This window comes from Arvicanthis niloticus, chromosome 1 (genome assembly GCF_011762505.2).
Source record: "Arvicanthis niloticus isolate mArvNil1 chromosome 1, mArvNil1.pat.X, whole genome shotgun sequence".
NCBI classification, from domain to species: domain Eukaryota; kingdom Metazoa; phylum Chordata; class Mammalia; order Rodentia; family Muridae; genus Arvicanthis; species Arvicanthis niloticus.
In genome coordinates this window covers 86,309,458-86,334,029 of record NC_047658.1, presented here as the reverse complement: position 1 = coordinate 86,334,029, position 24,572 = coordinate 86,309,458, and the positions used below count along the sequence as shown (strand labels likewise).

At 45.9% G+C, this 24,572-nt stretch overlaps 1 protein-coding gene across 4 annotated transcripts in view; it reads right to left on the bottom strand.

Annotated features, from left to right (window-relative positions):
• Positions 1-24,572, bottom strand: part of Iqck (IQ motif containing K) — a 127,613-nt gene that overhangs the window by 90,139 nt on the left and 12,902 nt on the right. For all 4 annotated transcript variants that reach the window (XM_034494109.2, XM_076941714.1, XM_076941725.1 and 1 more), the window contains exons 2-4: positions 23,101-23,174; positions 19,735-19,864; positions 18,325-18,422 (exon numbers count right to left, since the gene is read on the bottom strand). In XM_034494109.2, the coding sequence (XP_034350000.1) occupies positions 18,325-18,422; positions 19,735-19,864; positions 23,101-23,174 (302 nt within the window). The remainder of the gene's footprint in view (positions 1-18,324; positions 18,423-19,734; positions 19,865-23,100; positions 23,175-24,572) is intronic.

Below are 24,572 nucleotides of genomic sequence, written 5' to 3'. Positions count from 1 at the left end.
GATAACAGATTAATGTTTCTGAATGGCAGCCTCTGTTTTACTAAATTTCTGAGGCTGTGTGTTACCTCCATTCAATATGAAAATTTTACTTGAGTAGCTAACCTTTCAAGAATCTTATCTCAGCAGCTATTGCAGAATTGGACGGCTGATTTTGATGAGACCATGCGACGATTGCGGATTGCCATCATCCAGATCAATTCTACTTGCTTGGATTTCTCCCTGATCCAGGGACTTTCCTCGTGGATCTCTTCGGTTTTTTCTTACTTTAAGGAATGGGTGGGGGTAGGGTTATTTGGCTGCATGATCTTTGGGGGAGTGCTGCTTACCCTCTGGTTGCTCTGCAAATTCAAACAACAACATCAAAAGGATAAAGTGATGATCACGCAAGCATTGCTTGTCGTGGAGCAGGAATATCCCCTCAAGCCTGGTTGAATCTGCTTAAACAATGAGACACCATCACTTAATAAGATATCCTGAGGGCTCATGTTCCCATTGCACCAGGTATCCTAGTGGTGGTCCTCCACACTTCCCAGGGCTCAGGTTCCCATTGCACAGGATAAAAGGTGTGGAGGGTCTCGTACTGTTTAACTGCCTTGAACGCCTACTGGTAGAACGGTGGGTTAGATCGGCCGCCTAACAGACCTTGATTGTTGTTGCAGTTTAATAAGGAAGGGGGAGATGTGAGGAGCCGAATTTGCCATTAAAAGATGGCGCAGGCTTCTGCTTCCTGGTTCTTCACGGAAGCTTTACTTGAGAATGCGCCTGCATGTGGCGCGAAAACAGAGTATGACAATTGGATGAAAGATTTGAGCCAATGAGGGATCTGCACGTCTCACAAAGCTCTATTTAAGCAGCGGGCTTTCTGAGCTAGGGGTCCTTCCTCCACCTCACTATTAAGAGAGCTGTTTAATAAATGCTGTCAGAAGAATCCTGAAGTGTGGCGTGCTCCTTATCGGCGAGGCTTCGAGCTACATGTGTCCTTCCTCTCCAAGTTGCTTTTGGTCATAGTATTTTTTATCATAAAATAGGAACCCTAACTAAGACTTTCTTCGAGTTAGCTTTGTTATTTTATTGTTACATTTCCCTGTATAAGCCAAATACTGAGCTGACCCGGGATTTAAACAACTTTTCTCACTGAATTCTCACCCATACATTGCTATATAGAGCAATTGGGATCATTTGTACTTTAAAGAGAAAGAGACTAAGGCTTAAGAAGACCAAGGTCGCAATGCTTTCAGGCCCGAGGTCATGAATTCTACTACTCTCATAGCGGCTGTGACTGCAACGTGACTGACAGGTCACAGCTAGACAGCTAGCACATTTGTAACCCCATCACCCAGCCTGCTACACAGACCCTGTCTAAATACAACCCAATGGATCCCACTCTCTCTCCCGCCCCCCCCCCCCAATGGCTTCCACTGTTCAGACATAAGTTTCAAGACAGGACTGGATCTGAGGAGAGTAGAGGTTCCCAAGGGTCAATCTGTTGCTTTGCTAAATGGTCATGCAGACAAATTACCTTCCAAATATTTATATCATAGACAGTGCTGCTCTTGACGTCGGTCAGAGAAACTTCTTTTTGTAGAGGTTAGTGTTCTGACTCATTACTGGTCCAAGTGCTGACTTTAAGTAACTGAGTTGTCAGCTGCAGTGAGTCACCTCTATCAACTGCTCAGGGAACATGGAGGAAAAGGGGTCAGAAAGAATGCCAGAGCCAAGAGATGGGGAGGAGAGCTGTGAAATGCTGGGGTTTGGACCTGACATGGATATTATCCTATCAACTCACAGCAGTGGTGACCTCTACAAGATCAAGACAGTCTAAATCCCTCCCAGCCAGCGTGGAGGCCTCTGAGGCCCTCCTCCTAAAGGAGTGAGTGGCAGTTGACAGCTGATGAAAGGGAGAGTCTCTCCTTTGGGAATACGGCTCCTGCCCCAGTCAATGGTCACACCCCCTTGTGCATGTGGGCAGCGCTAATTGTACTCAGGAGGTCATTAGTAGCAACAAAAGAGAGGACATGAAGCTACAGTGAGGAGGGTGAGTCCATAGGGGCTCTGGAAGGATATAGTGGGTTTGGGGTGTTATGATAAAAAAAATACATTGTATAAACATATGAAACTTTCAAATTTTTAAAATATATTTTTAAAAGAAGGCTGGGATACTTTGTGTTTTCTTTTTTTAATTCCTCTGTCTTTGTTTGGTTGTAAGTTATAATTCGAGCAGTGTCTCAACTCTGGAAGGTGTCTTCAGAGTGTATACCCATTCTCTGAGCTCACCATTCCTAACAATGATGGACTAAGTTTTATCATAGATATCATGGGGTGATTTTTCAAATATTTATTTTATGCATATGGGTGCTCTGTTTACATGTACACCTGTGTGCCAGAAGAGGGCATCAGACCATATTATAGCTAGTTATGAGCCACCATGCAGTTGCTGGGACTTGAACTCAGGAATTCTGGAAGAGCAGCCAGTGCTCTTAACTGCTGAGCCATCTCTCTAGTCCCCCATATATCATGTTTTAAAAAAGACTATTAGTTGAGAATCCTCTTTTCCAAATGCTTGGGATCAGAAGTGCTCTGAGTTTCAGAATTTTGGGATCCTGGAATATTCACACTTATGCAAATATCTTGGGATGGAGCCAAGTCTAAACATGAAATTAATTTATGTTCCCTACATACCTTATGCACACTACCTAAAAGTTACTATAGTTGATATGTTTAAGTAATCTTACATGTCAGTTTCATGGTATATGTCTTAGGGTTTTAGTGCTGCAACGAAACACCATGACCTAAAGCAGCTTCAGGAGGAAACGAGTTTATTTGGCTTATACTTCCATATTGTAGTTCATCACTGAAGGAAGGGAGGACAAGAAGGGGCTCCAGCAAGGCAGAAAACAGCTCCAGGAAACAGGAGCTGATGCAGAGGCCATAGAGGAGTACAGTACTTGCTCCCCATAGTTTGCTCAGCCTGCTTTCTTATAGAACTAGGAACTCCAGCCCAGGGGTGGCCCCACCCACAATGGCCTGAGCCTCTTACATCAATCACTAATTAAATGCCCAACAGTCTTGCCTACAGCCAACTGTTTGTTTGTTTGTTTGTTTTTCCCTGTGTAGCCCTGGTTGTCCTGGAATCTGCTCAGTAGACTAGGCTGGTCTCGAACTCACAGAGATCTGCCTGCCTCTGCCTCCCAAATGCTGGGATTAAAGGCATGTGCCACCATCACCCAGCTAGAGACATTTTTTTTAATTGAGGTTTCCTCCTCTGATGGATGACTTTAGTTGTGTCAAGTTGACATAAAACTTGGCAGCATAGTTTAGAATTTTCCCCTGTGGCATCATGTTGGTGTTAGGGCTGGGGCTGGATCTTGGTTGCTACAGTGTTTGCCAGGCATGCAGAAGGCCTCCACTTGGTGGTTAGTAACACTCCTAGTTTTACTGTATAAAACTAGGAGTGGTGGCTCTCGAAACAATTCAGCACTAGGGATGTGGAGGCAGCGGGAACAGAAGTCCAAGGCCAGCCTGTGCTAGAGACTGTAAGAAGAAAGGAGTTTTACATTCTGGTTTTCATATTAGAGATACTTAGCCTTGGGGTTTGGAATGACAAGAGTCTCTTTTTGTCTTCTATAATATCTAGAAAGCAGTGTGTTGTGGTACATGCTTGACTTCAATGGATTTGTTTTTTTTAATTCTATCTTAAGCAGAATGTCATCCACCATTCACTTAGGCAAACCTACAGACAACATGGGGGAATAACATTCCTCTTACAGATTTTCTGTCTTCCACACAGTTAATGTGTGTTAAGTGTTTTGTTTTTAAAATTAATGTTATTATTTTATATGTATGGAAATGTTCCTGTATGAATGTCTGTGCATCATGCATGGTACATGCATGGTACCTGTGGAGGGTTGCATCCCCTGGATCTGGAGTTACAGATGGCTGGTGAATGAAATGACGACTTCACTGTTCCTAGGCATAGCTGAGAAGAGGGATTTTGTTGTAGATACAAGGGAAAGCACAGCCAGAGGCATCTGGAAGAGTCCAGACTGAAAAGGGCCGTGAGAAGGGGGGCGGGGGGGGGAGAGTGAGACAGAGAAGAGAAGAGAAGAGAAGAGAAGAGAAGAGAAGAGAAGAGAAGAGAAGAGAAGAGAAGAGAAGAGAAGAGAGGGCAAGTGGACCAAGAGAAGAGCTAAAGACTAAGAAGATCAAGAGCGATACAAAAGAAGGAGGAGGAGGAGGAAGAGGAGGAGGAGGAGGAGGAGGAGGAGGAGAAGGATGAAGAAGAGGAGGAGGAAGAGGAAGAAGGAGAAGGAAGAGGAGGAGGAGGAAGAGGAAGAAGGAGGAGGAAGAAGAGGAGGAGAAGGAGGAAGAGGAGGAGGAGGAGGAGGAGGAAGAAGAAGAAGGAGGAGGAAGAAGAGGAGGAGAAGGATGAAGAAGAGGAGGAGGAGGAAGGAGAAGGAAGAGGAGGAGGAGGAAGAAGAAGGAGGAGGAGGAAGAAGAGGAGGAGAAGGAGGAAGAGGAGGAGGAGGCAGAAGAAGGAGAAGGAAGAGGAGGAGGAGGGGGAAGAGGAGGAGGAGGAGGAAGAGGAGGAGGAGGCAGAAGAAGGAGAAGGAAGAGGAGGAGGAGGGGGAAGAAGAGGAGGAGGAGGAAGAAGAGGATGAGGAGGCGGAAGAAGGAGAAAGAAGAGGAGGAGGAGGAGGAGGAGGAAGAGGAAGAGGAAGAGGAGGAAAAAGAGGAGGAGAGGGAGAGAGAGTACAAAAGAGGAGCCAAGCGTGTGCATGGACAAAGTTGCAAGGTTAATATAGGAAAATGAAGCTGGGGAGAGGGACAGGAAGATCCTGGGCTGGAGAGGTTCATGGCAAGGGGTGTGGTGAGAAGAGCTGAGATGGGCCACAGGTCCTGGGTGAGCCCAGAGGCCTGCACACACTTTGGTATGCTAATAGGTACCCCAGTCAGCCATTTTTTCCCAGGTCTCTTTGGGACCTGACGTTTACGAGTCACCATGTAGGTGCTAGAAACAGAGGCCAGGTCCTCTGAAAGAGCAGCCAGAGTTCTTAATCACTAAGCCATCTCTCCATCCAGCTCCTGTGTATTTGCTTTTCAAACATTTTATTTGTGCAGTGTGTCTGTGTGTGTGTGTCTGTGTGTGTGTCTGTGTGTATGTCTGTGTGTGTGTGTCGGTGTGTGTCTGTGTGTATGTCTATGTGTTTGTGTATGTGTGTCTGTGTGTGTCTGTGTATGTGTGTCTGTGTATGTGTGTCTGTGTATGTGTGTCTGTGTGTGTGTCTGTGTGTATGTCTATGTGTGTGTGTCTATGTGTGTCTGTGTGTATGTCTGTGTGTGTGTGTCGGTGTGTGTCTGTGTGTATGTCTATGTGTTTGTGTATGTGTGTCTGTGTGTGTCTGTGTATGTGTGTCTGTGTGTGTCTGTGTATGTGTGTCTGTGTGTGTCTGTGTGTGTCTGTGTGTATAAGTGTGTGTGTCGGTGTGTGTCTGTGTGTGTGTCTGTGTGTATGTCTATGTGTTTGTGTATGTGTGTCTGTGTGTGTCTGTGTATGTGTGTCTGTGTGTGTCTGTGTATGTGTGTCTGTGTGTGTCTGTGTGTGTCTGTGTGTATAAGTGTGTGTGTCGGTGTGTGTCTCTGTGTGTGTCTGTGTGTATGTCTATGTGTTTGCGTATGTGTGTCTGTGTGTGTCTGTGTATGTGTGTCTGTGTGTATGTCTATGTGTGTGTGTCGGTGTGTGTCTGTGTGTGTGTTTGTGTGTATGTCTATGTGTTTGTGTATGTGTGTCTGTGTGTGTCTGTGTATGTGTGTCTGTGTGTCTGTGTGTCTGTGTGTCTGTGTATGTGTGTCTGTGTGTGTGTTAGCTGAACAGAAACACACAAATGAACAAATGAACAAATGAACAAATGAACAAATGAACACAGCCAAGACCGGAAGAACCTTCCAGCCAAGTCCAGCCCTGATTGCTGCTGATTCATAGAATAAATGGTGAGCTAAATAAACAGACAGTAATTTTAAGCCACTAATGGAAGCTATTTTTGTGGCAGAAAGTTAACTGATGCTGTTTGTGTTTAACAACTGAAACACAGCTTAGGGTGCAGTGATGCTATCCCCCATCTGGCAGTCGGTCAAGCCCACTACCTCAGCCATCTGGCAGAGAGCCATGCCCCCTGCAGACAAAGCTTCAAGCCAGAGGGGGAGAGTCAAACCATGAAGCCACTGCCCTTTATTTGTAGGAGAACCCTGGGGTCACCCTTGGGACAGGCCGTTGACTTTGTCTTTAAAGCCTTGTTCTCAAAGCTGGACTTTGATTTTTAGAAACAAAGACAGCTTCTAGCCAAGTCTGGGAATGAAGTAATCAATGCCCCTTTGTCAGGAGGAGAACAAGAAAAGGAACACGGCTATAAAGTTATAATAAGATTGTTCTTGCTCGGCTCACAAACTAGGCCTGACAGCAGCAGTTTTAAGAGTTGTCATGGGAACTGTTTTTTCTTTAAAAAATTAAAACCATTAGAAACATTTTTAAATTGGCATATAGAGATTATACATATTTATAGGTTATCGCACGGCACTTTGGTATCTATCTGTTCATATGTAGTGCATAATGTTCAAATTAAGCTAAGCATATCTCTGCTCACATGGCTCCTTTCTTTGCAATAATTACATTGCATAATAGGAAGTATTCTTTCACCGATGGTCATGATGAATGTTGGCTCTGGAACCAGAGTCCTAGGTTCAGACCCTGGTGCTTCCTCTTAGTAATATCATGAACTGGACACCTTTCTGGACCTCAGTTTCTTCAGTCACAGAACAGGGAAGACAAAGCCACTCAATATCAGAGCCATAGGATGACAGGGCAAGCCAAGGGGAGCTCAGTAGGTAGTGTTTGCCTTCCGTGTAGGAGGCCTAGAGCTTGATCCCCAGCACCCCATAAAACTGAACACACTGTAGTCTCAGAACTAAGGAGGTAGAGACAGAAGGTTCAGAAGTTCAAGGTCAGCCTTGGCTACACACCCAGTTCCAGGCTGGCCTGGGCGACATGAGACCTGGGCTCAAAACACCACCATCACCCAAACAAGATCACAGTGTAAAACAGTGTGTTGGTGGTTTGAATGATATGTCCCTCATATTTCCAGCATTGAATGCTTGGTCCCCAGTTTAGGGAGGCTTAGGGGGTGTGGCCTTACTTGAGGAGGTATGTCACTGAGGGCAGGTTTTCAAAGCTTGATGACTTGGTGCCATGTTGAGTTAGCTCTTCCTGTTTCCTGCACACAAGTTTGAGATGTGAGCTCTCAGTTTCCAGCTCCAGTTGCCATATCTGCTTCCTGTTGTCCCCCTGACCTCCCACCATGCTCCACCATTATAGACTGTCACCCTCTGGAACCACAAGCCCCAAATAAACCCTTCCTTTTCTAAGCACCTTGGCCATGGTGCTTTATCACATCAACAGAAAAGTAACTAATACAAGTCAGTCCCTGACTAAGGAGACACTCACAGTGATTGTAAGCTGGCCTCCTGGTCATTAGTGACTAAAAAAATCATGTGACTGATTTGTGGGGTGCTAAACCCCCAAATACAAATTTGGGCAGCAAATATGAATTAGGTGCTAAGCCCCCAAATATGAATCAGGGTGTGGCTATTGGGACCCATCTGCTGCTGTGATTGTTTTTGGCTTGTTAGGAATTTCTCGTCTTTCTAGATGAGGAAGGACCATTTCCTCCATCATCCTCTTAGAGAGTCAACTCCTGGAGTGAGTTGCTGAGACTCAGCCACAGGAGAACTGATTGGCATGTTGGCTCAGCCAAGGACTGGCTCTGACCTTGTAAATGCAAATTAGACATTCCTTCTTTGACTGCAGTTTCCACACCTTAAACTGCTAAGAACACCAGCTACACCACCAGGCTGTTCCCCAGAACAAATGGAATCTCATACACAAACAGTGAGTGAGGAAGGCTGACCAGGAATAAAGGCTGAGCTCATGAGTGTTCTTGCACACACAAAAGGTAATTACACGCTGTGTTTAAGTGTCTCTGTTCCCACCAAATTCTTTGGTTGAAATCCTAGCCCCCAAGGCAATGGCATCAAGGGGTGAGTCCTTTGGAAAGTGATTGCGTTATATGAGTAGAGCCTGTGAGGGGAACTGAAACAGGCGCTGAGAAGCTGCTTTTCCTAAAAAGCATGGTCTCCTCACTTGGCCCACAAAGTAACCAGACACAGGATGCGAGCCTGACATGTCTGCTTTCATCCTGTGTCTGTCTCCCTTACCTTGGCTGAAGGCACAGAGATAAATTACTATCCCTGATTTCTCTCCAGTCACTTCATACTGCAATTATCCAATGACAGTGAAGCCACATTGAGAAGCATAAGTAATCAAGGCCTGGGGATAAGACAGATCCTTATGTTGAACCAGTGGAGCCTAAGACCAATCTGAGTCCACCTTAACCAGGCCTGCTTGATAATGAATGTCCCCTGTCCTCTGCCCCAGTTCTTTCTCTACTTAAATGCTCATGCCAGTATCCCAAAGACAAATGTAAGTCCCTGTACCTCTTTTAACTGCTCCTCTTCCCAAGGTGGCCATGTTAAATAAATCTCTTGTCCCTGCTTTTTACAGTCAGTCACTTGTCTCTTTAACTGGACAAGTGGACATCCCTTTGGGGGAGGGACTGTGAGAGCCCAGGCTTTTGGTCCTAGAAACTCCAGTTATAGGATAACAGCCTCATAAAAAGGGGCACCATGTTAGGGCAACCTAGGAAACCGATTAATAGCACCTCCAGAAGAGCATGTAGTGCTTGCTTATAAACCTAGCACAGGGAGAGTAGAGGCAAGAGTGTAAGAGTTCAAAGCCATCCTCAACTACATAGTGAGTTAGAAACCAACCTGAGCTGCATAAAGCCATGTTGGGGAAGGGAGTTGTACTATCTATGAACCGGGAAGTGGGCCCTCCCTGAAGCAGATAGAAAGGGAGAAGATGGATGGACATGTTGGCGCTTAATCCCAGCACTTAGGAAGCAGAGGCAAGCAGCTCTCTAAGTTTAAGGTTATCATGGTCTACATGGTGAGTTCCAAAACATCCAGGGCTACATAGTAAGACTGTCTCACCAAAAGGAGTGGAAGGAGTTGGAGGGGAAGAGACATGGGAATAGGAAGAAATCTAAAGGCCTTCACCCCTGCTGGCTGAGAATAAAATGCTCTTACAAATAATGTTACAAACCAGTGGCCATACCAAAATAATACTTAATAAACTACTTGAAGAAGGAAAGTTGTATTTGTCTTAGTCAAGTAAAGATTTCAGCCCATGAGCTGCAGCAAAGTAAATCATGGCAGAAGCTAGCACAAAGTGTCTGTTTGCCTCATGACAGTTGGGAGCAAAGAGGGTGTGAGGAAGGTCACACCCAATGACGTAACTTCCTTCCACTTGTAATGTAGACGATTGCTTGCTCGTGTGCACTTGCATATGCCCTGCCAATCTCCACCATTTAACCCCACCCAAAAAAAAAACAAACAAAAAAAAACCCAAAAAAACAAAAAACAAAAAACCAGTAGATTCAAGCCCCTTCTGGTCCAATTAAGAAATTACCACTTACAGGGCCTTGGAGAAGTTTCAGTCATTATGTAAAGTATTTGGTACAGGAGCACAAAGACCCAAGCTGGGATCCTTAGAATCCATGGAAGGCTGGGGTCAGAAGAAACTGTATCTGCTGTAGCTCCAGCTCCCCAATCACAAGGTGAGAGACAGACAGGAGAATTCCTGGAAGCTTGCCAGCCAGGTACCTTGGCTTATACAGTGGTGGACAAAAGACCCTGTCTCAAAAAGTCAGAAAGTAAAGACTGACACCTAATGTTGTCTTTTGACCTCCATGAATGTGCTATGGCACACTCATGTCTGCACTTACAAACATGAAGGTTCATCATACACATATATACACAAAGATTTTTAAAAAGAACAAATTGTCTCGTGTGTGATAGCTACAGCAGATTAACAAAGTGCTCCACAAGGTGCTTAATTCATTTAATTGTAATCTTCAAAACAGGGCCTGACAACATTCATCCACTTACCCAGCCATCCGCCCACCCAATAAACATTTAGCTGCTTTGGAACCACACTATGAAGTAAACAGAAAACAAGGAAATCAAGCCTAAATAAGCATAGTCACCATTTAAGAGCAAACTACAAGTCAGCAATTCTTTCTGAGCCATATCAAGATAAAATGTCAAGGGTCCCAGTAAGCCATGAATGACGCCACTGTTTCAGAGCCATTTGGATGCAAGTTTGGTGGCTGGTGACAGACAGAAAAGCCCCAGTTGTATGAGCGGTGTTTGGTTGGCTGCTTGCTGCTCAGTTGAAGCTTCCATGCCCAGTGACAGGATGAGGGGAACAGCTGGGTGGAAAAAGGCAAATTCAGAATAGCAGGCATTCCACTTGAAGATGACAAATGTGGAGGCCGAAATAATAGTAGTTTTAAACCTTCAAAAATAGTCCAAAGACCACATAACCAGGTCAGGGAGAAATGGAGAGAGAATCATATTTAATTGAGAAATCTTAAGGTAGGAAATGTGAACATCAATTCTTCTGCTTTGGATATATGTGGCACTCAAAAACCTGAGCATCCTGGGAGAAGGACAAGAAGCTAACATTCCTTGGTACCCACGAGAATTACCTAGTAAATGTTATTTGCATAGTTCCTTCTAGTAACAGAAGGTATTCTGCTATCTCTTTAATAGCTGAGAAAATTGAAGCTAAGGTTTTTTTTAAGGTTTATTTTTATGTGTGTGTGAGTGTGTGTGTGTGTGTGTGTGTGTGTGTGTGTGTCACCTGTGTACAGGTGCGCAAAGAGGACAGAGGAGAGCATCGGATCCCCTGGAGCTGGAGTTGCAGGCAGTTGTGAGCGTACCTGACATTGGTGCTGAGAACTGAACTCACGTCCCGCTACAGGAACAAGAGCTCTTAACTGCTACGCCAGCTCTCCATCCTCAAATGCAGATTATTTAAGACCAGACAGCAAACAGATGGTCAAATGAGATTCTGGGCTTCCCTTCAACACTGATCCATTCTTGCAGATGAACACTCTTAAGAACCCACATTTTAGCCGGGCGGTGGTGGCACACGCCTTTGATCCCAGCACTTGGGAGGCAGAGGCAGGCGGATTTCTGAGGTCAAGGCCAGCCTAGTCTACAGAGTGAGTTCCAGGACAGCCAGGGCTACACAGAGAAACCCTGTCTTGAAAAAACAAAAAACAAAAAACAACAACAACAACAAAAAGAACCCACATTTTCTGAGTGATGGTAACACACACCTTTAATTCCAGCACTTGGGAGGCAGAGGCAAGCAGATCTGAGTCTGAAGCCAGCCTAGTTGACAGAGTGAGTTCCAGGACAGTCAGGGCTACATAGAGAAACCCTGTCTTACAACTCTCAATTCTCCCCTGTCCCCCCAGCCTCCTAGTCCAGATGCGGGTACTGACATCTGATGTTTAGGCAGTTTTCATTTACTCAGCCACAGCTCATCTGCTGGGTGTTAGAGATGAAATACAAGTTGACACAGGCCTGCCTCGTTACTCTCCAATACACATAGAAATACCTTGGACTCTTTGAAAGTGGTTTGTCATTGCCTGGGGCTGAAAACTGGTTTTTGACCCTTTGTTTCAAAGTTATTTATGAAACATTAGATAAGCAGCCTTCAATATGAAATCTTAATTACAGCTCTTTCAGATGGCTTCATACCCTCTGAAGGCTGTAAATTAGAAGAACGGCAGCAAAGAGAATGAGAGGACACACTGTGAACACAGCTGCCCTAGGTCCTGAAAGGAATTCCAGCCTCTGCTCCACTCTTGCTGCTCCTCTCCAGTTAATCTTGTGAAAAACATCAGACACACAGGACAGAGGTAGGAACAACCTTCCCATCACTCTCCACACACCACAGGGTTCACTAGTGTCTGTGGCTTTCAAGATAGGGCCAGGCTCTGGGAAGTTACTCTGCATCCATGGTACCAGGGCCCCATGATCGCTTGACTTCACTCACATGCGGATAACCTTGTATGTGTACACCTGCCTGTGCAGCTGTGTGGTATATGCTAGGCATTGAACTCAGGCACTTATACTTGCATAGTAAGCATTCTTATTCCCTGAGCCATGTCGTCAGTCCCCCCTGCAGATGTGCTGTATAAGTTTGCAGCCCAAGACTCCACTGTGGTCATTTGGTTGTTTTATCATATCCTGTGTTCAATTTGATAAAAGGCTATAGCATACTTAATCTACTCCAACCAGCAGCAAGATACAACGCAGCGAAGGACCAGGGAGGTGGCTCAGGACCAGGGAGGTGGCTCAGGACCAGGGAGGTGGCTCAGGACCAGGGAGGTGGCTCAGTGGTAAAATGCTTGCTGCACATGAATGAGCTCCCCAGGACGCATATGGGTGGGCAAAGTGGTGCCCATGTGTAACCCTTATCACTGAGGAATCAGTGGCCAGCCAGTCTAGCTCAAGGAGGGAGGGAGGAAGGAAGAGAATAGGGGAGGGGGAGGATTTCGGAAAGGTGACAGAGAGGTCATCTGACGTCTCATTCTGCAGTAGGAGTACCAGGAAGAACAGCAGCCTGGGAGAGTGCTCCGTGCTCTGTGCTCCAGCCTCATCCTCATCCTCACTCCACCCAGCTGCACCTGGCATCTGCTTAACACCACAGAGAGATGGAAGGGCAGATCCTACAGACAACACAGAGCCAGTGAGTAGAAAGTAAGAATTTGAAGGAGCTTAGCCTTCATAACCTAAGGCCAGTAGCCATCTGTTTCCCAGAAAACAGTAGTGAGGGAAAGTGTTGACATTTCCAGCTGTGCCGAGCCAAGTGCAGTCTTCATTCTGTCTACCAGGAAAGAGGAACCCACACTTGGACTCACCTAAGGTATCCTCTGTCACTCGGCAGCTGGGTGAACCCAAGTAAAAATGAATCTCCCTGAGTTCTCAGACCTTCCCCCAAGAGGGCTGGGAAGAAATGGGCTTAGTTTAGAAAGTTCTTCGCAAGGCGGAATTAGCCGACGAATGCCAAGCACTTTGGTCAGTACTGATGGGCTGCCAACAATGAGTCAAGGTGAGGACAATGCCTCTCACTTCCTGATTATTTCTCCTTCTCCTTCTTCAATTTTATCTGTTTGAGGTGCCTGTGTGCAGTCTGTGTGTGGAGGTGTGGAAGTAGGAGGACGGCGTCAGGCATCATTCCTCTGCAGGTGGCTTCCACCTTGTTTTTGAGACAGGCTCTCTCACTGGGACCTGGGGCCTACCTATTTGGCAAGGCAGATTGGCTAGCCGAGTATATGCCTTCACGCCTGGATTTTACGTAGGTGCTGGAGATCACACTCAGGTCCTTGTGCTTACACAGCCAGCATTTTATTGGCTGAGCCACCTCAGCAGTCCCTCTATTTCCAATGGCTACTGTAGCAGCAGGCAACACAGAGGGGAGAGACTTCCCTGCTATGATACTGGAATTGCTGTCACACATCTCTGTCCTTTTTGATTTGCAGTCTACCCCAGCAAAGCTGCATGCTAATGAAAACACCGTGTTCACTGTGGCTTGGCTGGCTGCAGAGTAGCAAGGTAGGGAAAAGCATCGAAGTGCCTCAGTTTGAAAGCACAAGGCCCATGCTCGCTGTTTCCTACAATGCAATGCGGAGACGACCCATTGCGCCTTATGTGGGTGGAAGAGACAACGCTCCTGCTCGACTCTGTGCCCCGGGACTTCAAATAATAGCTGACTTAGGAGGAAGCCCAATGCTGGGTTTGGCTTTGCTGAGCAGCCATGCAAGCTGAGAGCCAGAGTAGAACTGCTCGATTCAGCAACTGCTTGATGAAGACAGAGAAGCTTCTAGGAATCCATGAGGCATTGCTTGACAGGTATGAATGAGACCCTCTTTCTCTTTTCTCATGACGTTATCAAATAAATAAACTTAATTCGTTTAGTCACTAAAGAGTTGGTTCTCCCTGCCCCCATCCCTCCTTGGACTGGGACCTAGTGCTGAGTCACCCCAGGAACCTGGAACGAGAGGGAGGTCACGTCTAAGATGCACTTGTTGCACAGGACAGACACTAAGTTGATATGGAGTTAATATTTATTGAGATCTTTGCATGTTCGGGTCTGCACTGAACACTGCACGAGCTGCCTTGTTTCATCATCATCAGAATCCCTTGGGCAGTACTGTCATTGTCCTCAGTTCACACGCACAGAAACTGTAGTGACTCAGAAGACGAAAGCCACCAGCTTCCTAGAGGTTTGCTTCAGGGCCTGTGAGACAGATCAGTCCCAGAAGCCATGGAGCTTCCCCCCCCACCACCCCCCCGCCCTTTGGTGCTGGGGTTTGAACCCCAGGGCCTTGTACATGCTCAGCAAGAGCTGTGCTATTGGCCCTTTTAAATTTCTTTTATGAGACATCTTCATTCCAAGCTGACAAGACTAGTCCTTGCCTTGTCCTAAGGAGCTGAGACAGCAGATGTAAAGCACCATACCTGTTAGAGGTAAGACTTCAAAATTAGGGAACTATGACACCAGAGACTTGCCCTTCACCAAAGCCTGATTTACTGACTATTAATTACTGTTAGGGAGTTAGTCTGGGTCATTTGCTGGCCACTGAGCTTTCTCCCACTCCTGACTGAAACTTAGAACAAATATCTTGCTCCCCTGCCTGTCTAGGACTTCTCTCTGGGGAATAAATCCAACAGAATGCCCTTCCAAAAAGAAGGTGTTGGCCAGGGACATAGTAACAACTGTGCATCTTTGACATCCAACTGTGTTGCGTGTACTCACGGAGGACCAGCTCTGCTCATCATGGGCTGGGCACAGTATTACTAAGCATTGAGAAGTATAAAGCCAAGATAGGGAATCTGTCCTCAGAACACTTAAAATAGCTGGGGAGGCAGGCATGTATGAAATTAAATATATGTGGGTTAAGAATGTCTTAATTAAAGCTTGCTGAATTTACCATAGAATGAGGAACAGATGGATACCCTGAGATGTGAGAGCTGGGATCAGTTGCCTCTCCTTTGGCCTCCAGGGAACTGGGAGCCTGGGAGATTCATCCTGCAGCTGAGTCTGGAAAACAAGTAGTGCTTAAATACGCAGAAGAGATGCCTGGAAGGAGTGCTTTCTAAAATAAGGAGGAGCAAATGCACAGAGGCCCTGAAATGGGGAGGCTGGTACTAGGTGGGGGTCTGTTTAGCTGGGGGGGGGGGGGATAATTGCCTAGGAAAAGAGCCAGAGATGAAGGGAGGGGAGAAAGGAAGGATTGGAGAGGGCCTTGAGAGCCAGGCTGGAGGCTCTTGGCTTCATCATGTGGATGTGCCATTGTTAAATGGTAGGGTGACCTATGTGTTCAAGGTGGTCCTTGTGATGGTGTTATTGGGAGAGCGGGATCTAATGGGAAGTTGGGTCACTGGGTGTGACATCAAAGGGGACTGTGGAGCTCCAACACCTTCTCTCTGGTCCCTTAACTTGTGCTGTGAGTGGTTTCACTCTGCCATCTGCTGCCCCTATGCTGTGCTGCCTGGCAGGCACAAAACAACAGTGATCTGATCTTGCAGGGGAACCTCCAACACTGAGCAAAAACTAACTCACCTTTCCTCTTTTCTAGTTGATTATCTCAGGTATTTCACTACTGTGACAGAAAGCTAAGGCACCATGCTACGCCAACTCCTACCAGTAGGGTAGGGAATGCCACTCAGTTGGTAGAGCACAGCCTAACATGCATAAAACTCTGGTTTTTAGCAATGCTTAAAATCACACATGTGTGGTCCCAGCACTCAGGAGGTAGAAGCAGGAAGATCGGAAGTTCACGATGATCCTTGGCCACAGAGTAAGTCTGGGGCCAGCCTGGCCTACATGACGCCCTGCCTCAAGAAACAAAATGGAAAACAAACAAACAAACAAACAAACCCACAAACAGGACCAATGTCTTTGAAGTTATTGTTCTTTCAAGTGAAGACTCGATTGCCATGGGGAGCCTGCCAGGAGGAACGTTATGTTGCACAGCTCCAAGGGGTGAGTAACTGGGGGAGTCAGCATAGACGCCAGTCACAGTACGGAGGTACCGGGAGAAGGATAACATCAAGGTAGCACGAAACAGAAGTCAAATGTGGAGCACATGGAAACTATCTCCACAGCATAGAAAAGTGTCGCTGAAAGAGGGAGGACCAGTTTGTCTCAGACAGTGACCCTCTGGGGTCAGAAGGCCAACCATACAGTGATGCATTGACAGTGACTACATTTACAGGCCACAGGCTTTGTCAACTGCCTTTCACTGTGATTACTGCCTACAGTCTAAGTGCCCTTTTATGTCTTTTCTTCTGAACTTGGAATCAGCTCTGCCGTTCACCTTGAACAGACCGTGGAGCTCTGCATCCTTCCCTTTCGCATCCACAGGACACAGACAATACTAAATCAAAGACACTCCTGGGGCTGATGTGAGCACTGAAGTAAAGCTGAGGACGCCCTTAGCGAAGAGCCTGGTGCAGAGCACAGCTCGACCAGCAGCTGGTGTTGTTACTCATTTATCCTCTTGTGGCTGCTGTGGGCCACTGTCCTCCGAGCACAGTGGCCACTGCCATCTCCATGAGAGCAGCCACAACCACCCACAGGATGGCCTCAAGGTCTGACTTGTTGTTTCTTCACAGAAGGAGGGGCTGGGGAGGGTCATTCCAGTCACTCCTTCTAACGCCTTCCCCTCCCAAGCTGCAGGTGCTAAAACATAGTATGTGGAGGGCTAATTGAAAAGGAGACATGTCTATACAGCTATGAGGAAGTTGCCATCCATGTTAAGGTGACATGTTGCAGGGATGTGGCAGCTTTGGGGCCACCCATGCTCCTGTTAGTAAAGCCTTATCCATGTTCCGTAAGTAAACTCAATAAACGTAGGTTGGCCAAGCTGGACTTGGGTGATCATTGGTTCTCTATCTGGGGTGAGCAGAGTGCTGTGCTGCCCTAGGGAAAGTTCACAAAACAGTGGGAGACATTCAAAAGTCTAGATTTCAAACCTGTGTGGGAAACAGCCCTCCAAATCATCCTGTGAGAAGCAGAGAAGAGGAGCCCTGAGGGGCTCTGTGCAGGCTATGACAGGATCAGTTCGTGACTTAAGTCACTCCGGCACAGTAATAAGTGTGTTTACTGAGCAGTTGATGCATATCAGACCTCTCCCAGAGAAGTTAGCACAGAAGCTGAAGGTAGAGGCATGGAATTTTCATACTAGCTGAGGAGTTGAGACTCGAAGATCAGGGGTTAAAGATAAGGACTTTGAAGATAGCCTGGGGTACATGAGATCCTGTTTAAAACAATTAAGCAAACAACAATACAAAACAAAAGACAACAATGAAATTTAACAACCTACCCTAAAACCTCAAAACTTAAACCAACCAATCAAAAAGTTGGCAAAAAAAAAATGGAGGAAGAGGCCAGAGGAGCAGGATCAATCCAGAGGCGAGTAAGACGAAGCACAAGGTACCACTAGCTGTAATTGTCAACTTGACACAACCTAGAATCACCTCAAATCAGTCTTAATAAGGAATTATCCATAACAGATTGTGCAGTAGGCATGTCTGTGGAAGACCCAGCCCACTGTGGGCAACACCATTCCCTAAGCAGGAGCTCCTCAACAGTATGAGAGAGGAGAAAGCTAGCTGGAAGCAAGAGGGCCTGGATGCACTGATTCCTCTCTGCTGTGGGTGTGGTGAAAAAGAACTGCTTCAAACTCCTGTACTGTGATTTCTCTGCTGTGATAGATTGAAAGATGGGATTATGAACCAAATAAATCTTTTCCTCTCCTATGTTGCATTTTGTCAGGGTTTTGTCACAGCAACAGAAATAAAAGTAGGATACAAAGTATTAAACAGCACACACAACAAACAGAAACAAAAGAACTAAGAGACCTACCTGAAGCCAAACTGCCCTGGAAAAGGGTGGGCAAGATGGCCAGGTGGCAGAAAACCTCTCAGGGGCCCAGGTGGCCAGAGAGTTGGAAGTGCACGTGCATTTATATAGTACTAGTTGCTGGGGCAGGGGGCAGGGGGCAGGGGGCAGGGGGCAGGGGGCAGGGGGCAGGGGGCAGGGGGCAGGGGGCAGGGGGCAGGGGGCAGGGGGCAGGGGGCAGGGGGCAGGGGGCAGGGGGCAGGGGGCAGGGGGCAGGGGGCAGGGGGCAGGGGGCAGGGGGCAGGGGGCGGGGACAAGTGGCCCATACTCGGGCTTCTTTGGCAAAGGGGTCATTTTTGAGAATAGCAACCCAATGATCATGGCCTGCCATCAGACTGAAACGAATGAGCAAGAACTTAAAAATGTAGACATCCCACCAAACCACTGACCTCAAAACATTTTTCTCTCTTTGCTTGGTGAAGCAGGTTGGCCATTCCAGGGAGCAGAACTGGAAAGATGAACATTTCCAGATAATCTCTGGGAGAACCTGAAACAAGAATATTCCCACTGAAAACAGCAAGAGATCTAGGTTCATCTGATAAAGACATTTGTTGCTTAGCAGAAAGAGAGGGAGGGAAGAAAGGAGGAAGATTGAGGGAGAGAGGGGGAGGGGAGGGGAGGAAGGGTTGGGGGAGGGGAGGAAGGGTTGGGAGGGGAGAGAGACAGAGAGAGATTGAGATTTTGATGTTGATTCCATCTGGGCTGGCTGGGGCTGTAGTATCTCAGTTGGCAGAGCGCTTGCCTAGCATTTAGGAAGCCTTGGCTTCAACCTCCAGCACCCAATAAACTGGGTGTGAAGGTGCAGGCCTGCAGTCATAGCACTCAGATCAAAAGTCCCAGGCAAGCCTTAGCCTTAGCCGTGTAGAAAGTTCAAGGCAATACTGGGATATAGGAGACCCTGTCTGAAAAACAAACAAACAAAAAAAATACCATCTATTCCATAGCATGATTTTGTCCCCATCTGCTTCAGGTTGCTGAGTGGGACTGGATTACTAAGAAACTAAGCACAGCTTTGTGAACCCATGGAGTCTAGCAAGAATGTGGGCTGGGTCCTACTCTGTCTGACCTGGTCAAGTCCTCCAGCTGGGTACAGCACCAAGGCAGTCACAGCAGAGGCCAGTGTCTGCAGGAAAATGTGAGCATAAGAGTATGACAGAAACTGAGGCTAGAGAGGAGCTGGGATAGGGAAGACAGCATATGGAGCCTTGCAGCCACATTAACAGTGGCAGTGCCAGTCCAGGGCCCAGAGCAGAGGGCACAAAACAAACAAGGGAAGGAGCAGAGGGGAGGCCTGATGAGTCGAGACTCAGGTAGGTCTGCAGGCTGGACCTGGAGGCCTGGAGCAGGACACTGTCTTCTACTCTGACCATCTCTTTCCCCTCCTGCCTCTAGCTTTGTAGTTAGTAAGAATCGCAGTGCTTGCTAGTGTTCTCTCTGCAGCATGTTAACCTCGGAAAGTCAGCAATTCCACAAGAGTCCTCTTAGAAATAAGGATTATGGGGGAGATAGTTTAGCTTGAGACCTGAGTTCAACCCCCAGAACCAATGTGACCAAAGCCAGATGTGGTGGTGTGGGTGTGTGAGCCCAGTGCTGGGGAGGGGAATCTCTGGGGCTCCCTGGCCAGTCAGCTGAGCCCATTTCGGGAGCTTCAGGCCTATCTCAAAACACAAAACAAAAAGACCAATACAGACTACTATGTGGTTCCCCCCCACCCCCACATGTCTGACCACCCACTCTACCCTGTAAGTGTGAATATTCACACCAAACTGCAGAAGATGAAGGACTGCCTCCTTACTTACAGGTCTTGGGCTCGACTGTTTCTGCCTTCTTGGGAGGACAGGGCACAGGTGGCATCACAGGGAACTGGTGCATGGGGAGGTAGTGCTCCATGTTGAAGCCATGAGGAACCAGTTCCTCCAAGGGTGTGACCTACAGGTGGTGGGGGTAGGGCAGTAAATTCTGAAACAGCTCTAATCATTGCATTTTCTTTTTATAATTTTATAAATAAGATTCAACTTATTTATTTGAGGTAGGGAGCGTAGACTCATGCCATAGTCAGAGGACATGTAGAAGTTAGTTCTCTACTTCCACCATTTGATTCAGGTTGTCAGACTTAGCAGCAGGCACCGTTACCCACAGAGCCATCTTGCCAGCCCTTGGTTTTCTATTATTATTATTGTTTATTATTATTATTATTATTATTATTATTATTATTATTATTATTATTATTATTATTTTGAGACAGGGTTTCTCTGTGTAACCTTGGCTGTCCTGGAACTTGATTTGTAGACCAGGGTGGGCTTACACTCAGAGATCAGCCTGCCTCTACTTCCCAAGTGCTGGGATCATGCACCACCATGCCTGATTTTGAACTTCTGTGTCAAATGGATAGATTGGGGAACATTCTGAACACAAGTGTTCATTTCCCTTCCCTCTTGGGATGCTTTTAAATGAGGGAAGGGGGTGAGTATCAGTCATAGAATACTTGCCTAGCAAGGCCCCAAGTTTGTCCTAAGGTTTTAGGGGGAGAAAAAAGGCAAAATTAAATGACAGTGAAGTTAGGGGGACTGCAGGGAGACCATCTGTGGGTGAGATATTGGCCAACACACCAGAAAAAAAAAAACCAGACAAACAAACAAACACCGAGGCTGGGGAGTGGTTACAGCTTTTGTCCTGCAAGTATAAAGAGCAGAATTCAGAACGCATGTCAAAGCCAGGTGGCTATGGCAGCCCACCTGTAACTCCAGCCTGGGAAGGAAGAGACAAGATCCCTAGAGCAAGTGGGCTAGCAAGGCTGCATCAGTGCGCTCTGGGATTGAGAGACCCTCCTCAATGAAAAATCTGCAAGAGTTATAGGAGGATGATCCCTGACACCAACCACAGGCCTCCACACAATGTGCACACACACATGTACCCAATACATAAATAGGGATGAAGTCAGTGTGGATGATCAAGAGAGAAAATGAGGGAAGCCACTGAAGGAAGCAGTCCTAGGGGGCACAGGGCCTTCTTCCCAGTAGAATTCCAAAGGGCTTGGCACCCAGACTTGCTGGTCATTACAGGGATGAGAGGGAGAAAGGCAATGTCACTCAGAGGGCCAAGTGAAACATGGCTGCTGCCCACGTTTCCCCATGGGCTGTTGTTCCTTCTTGACATTCAAGAAGCTTCCCTTCACACTAGCATGTCCTCTTGGCTTCCCAACCTCACAACAGCTTTTCTGTAAACAGATAAAACAAAGGTTGGCAAGGAGAATTCCAGTTGGCACCCGAATACTCACTTCTGATTAAGAGTGCTACTGCTCAACACCAAGACATGGACCCTGTTCCTGGCCACCCTGAAGAAGTATTGCAGAGGCAACCACTCCCATGAGCACCTGGACAGTGTTTTTTTTTTTTTATTATTCATAGAAGAGATCCATCCAAAAAAACAAAGCCATGTGCACAGCAATACAAGGAAAGCATATCAGGTGTGATGGTTACTTTTAGACACCAATTTAAACTTTAGAATGGACTAAGACACTATCTCCTAGAGCTACATTCCCTTCTTTTGTACCTGGCTTAGACACTGAGACTCCTTGTTATAGTGTTTGACCCTGGAACTTGCACCTATGGCCCTCTGAATCTTGGACCTTTGCATTTGGACCGAGAGCTGCACCACCAGCTTTCCCATTTCTGATGCCTTAAGCCCAGGAGTAAGCAACATAATGGCTGCATTTCTGGTTCTCCAGCTTGCAGACAGCTTGCTGTGGGATTGTGCAACTTTAGTAATGTGTATGAGATGACTCACTAATGACCTTCCTGTCATCTATCTATATGATTAATTAACTATCTATCATCTATTTTTATCATCTATCTATCTATCTATCTACCTATCTATCTATCTACCTATCTACCCACCCATCTACCCAATCATCTATTGGTTCTGATGTTCTGTACAGCTCGATGGTACGTGGCTATACAGAAAAATACTCTCAGGCTCCCATTTAAAAATTTATATAATCAAAGCTCTCTACATAGATCAGAAAATCAACAGCATAAAAGCCAAAGATTAAGAATTATAGCCATGGCCGGGCAGTGGTGGCGCACGCCCTTAATCCCAGCACTTGGGAGGCAGAGGCAGGTGGATTTCTGTGTTCGAGGTCAGCCTGGTCTACAGAGTGAGTTCCAGGACAGCCAGAGATACACAGAAAAACTCTGTCTTAAAAAAAAAGAAGAAGAAAAAGAAAAAACAAAACAAAAAGAATTATAGCCATGGATGGGAATGGTGGTACACACCTGTAATCTCACCTAGTACCTAGAAGGCAGAGTAAGGAGGACCACAAGACCTTGTCTCAAAACAAACAAAAAACAAACAAGCAAACTGAACAAACAAACAAAAAAGGCAAGCAAGATGATGGTGCACAGCTAGCACTGGCACTCTGGAGGCTGAGGTAGGAGAATAAAGAGTTTAAGGTCATCTGAACTACAGATGGAGTTCCAGACCAGACTGGTCCCATCTATATAGTGAAACCTTGTAACAAAAACTAAAAACAATAAATAGGACAATGATCCCTAGAAAAGTGATTCTTTTCTAGGAAAGAGAATGACAACTAGCACCTGCAGAGAAATGTGTGTAAGAATTGCATCCACATAGCAAGAACAGGATGCTAGCAAAAAGGAATAATCATAGAACAAGAGTTTTAAAACAAGAATCTTCCAAAGGCTACTACAATAATAAAGACTACTCAAAATCTTCAGAATTCAGCTTGTGTTTCATCCATGTGACCTTGCTCAAGTCCCTTTACTTCTCAAGTCTTAAAAAAAAAATTAAGGCTGTCAAATGTATGCAATTCCAAGGTATTTCCCAAGGGGGCTTCCTTCCTGGTTTCTGGTCCTCTCTCAGCACAATGAAACCCACTCTACACCACAACTGACACTACATAGATCTGCTGTGTGATCCATTGTAAACATTTTTTCCAGTGTGAGCTAGTCACAAGGAGCACATGTCTCATTTAATAGCCATCCCTACGGCTCAAAATTCATATAGAATGTTTTCTTAAGCCATTCCATTTTCAGAAGAACTGTGTCTCAGGTTTTAGCTCCCGTCTCCCCTTTCTCCCTCCCAAGCCAGGATGTGACCCTTGGGGCTATTTGTGCTGCTCTCCCTGAGGCCTGGACAATACTCACAGAGCTCACTGTAACCGCAGCTTCCTGCTTCACTTTATATCCTTCTGGAAAGGTAGGCTGCTCCGCTTCATACTCTAAAGAGAGGGGGGAAGTGTTCAATTCCACACTTTGCTGATGTTTGTGACATAATTTCCTTCTTGCAATAAAAAATTCTTAAGCTTTATTTCAGTTGGTAGTTTACAGAAACGAACATAACTGTAGGTTATTGCTTTTAATTTACTTATTCTTTTTCGGCACAATACTGGGATGGAACACAGGGCTTTGTGGGGTAAATGCTCTCTTACTGAATTATATCCCCTAGCAGGTTGATTTTTTTTTTTAATTCAAAATGAGTAATATGTTTGGTCCCTTGCATGAAAGTCAAGGCTTTATGTTACAGTCCCAGACGTCCCCAGACACTGCAACTTCAGCCTTTGCCCAAACATTATAGTAACTACATGGACTAAGCAGAAGTCAGTGTTAAAGAAGATCCCAATAGTGGTGGTATGAATGAGAATGACCATCTTAGGGTTTGTATTGCTGCGACTAAACACCATGACCAAAAAGCAAAGTGGGGAGGAAAGGGTTTATTCAGGTTATACTTTCATATCACTGCTCATCATTGAAGGAAGTCAGGACAGAAACAAAAATTAGGGCAGGAACCAGGAGGCAGCGGTCAGGGAGGTATACTACTTAGTGGCTTGCTCCCCATGGCTTGTTCAGCCTACTTTCTTGTACAGCCTGGGTCTTATCCCAGGACCACCAGCACAGGGATGGCACCACCCTCAGTGTGCTGGGCCCTCCCCCATCAATCACTAATCAAGAAAATGCCTTACAGCCTAACCTTATGGAAACATTTTCTCAAATGAGATTCCCTCCTTTGAAATAACTCTAGTTTGTGTGTCTAGTTGACATAAGACCAGCCAACACAACTGAACCGTTGTCAACTTGACACACAAACATATCACTATTAAGCCACAATTTATTTTTCTTATTCATCCCCAAGATCTCTTTAAAAGTTATCTTTTATAAAGAACCACAGTCTTTATGGACTCAAATACATCAAAATTTCATTCTCTTTAAAATATTTAATCCCTAAAAATGCAATTCTTTTAAAATTTCAGATTTTAGCTGGGGGCTCTTATACAAATCAAAATTAAATTAAATTAAATTAAATTAAATTAAATACTTTCTTTAAATGGTAAGAATCAGAGCACAGCCATGTTCCAGGATATTTGAACCTGTTTCTAAGTAGGGTGTGGCTCAGCCTTTAGCACACACCTTTAATCCTTCTGGTTGGAATACAGACACGCCCTCAGTACTCACCTGTAATCCCAAACAACGAAGGCAAACTTTCAGTTTGTAAAAGGAAGCACCCACATTTGAAAGTGTCTAATTGAATGGCAGAAAAAGTAACAAATCAGAGAACAATTTGACAGACTAGGATATGCCTAACTCTCGCAAGAGGAGAGGAGCAAGGGAAGCTACTCAAG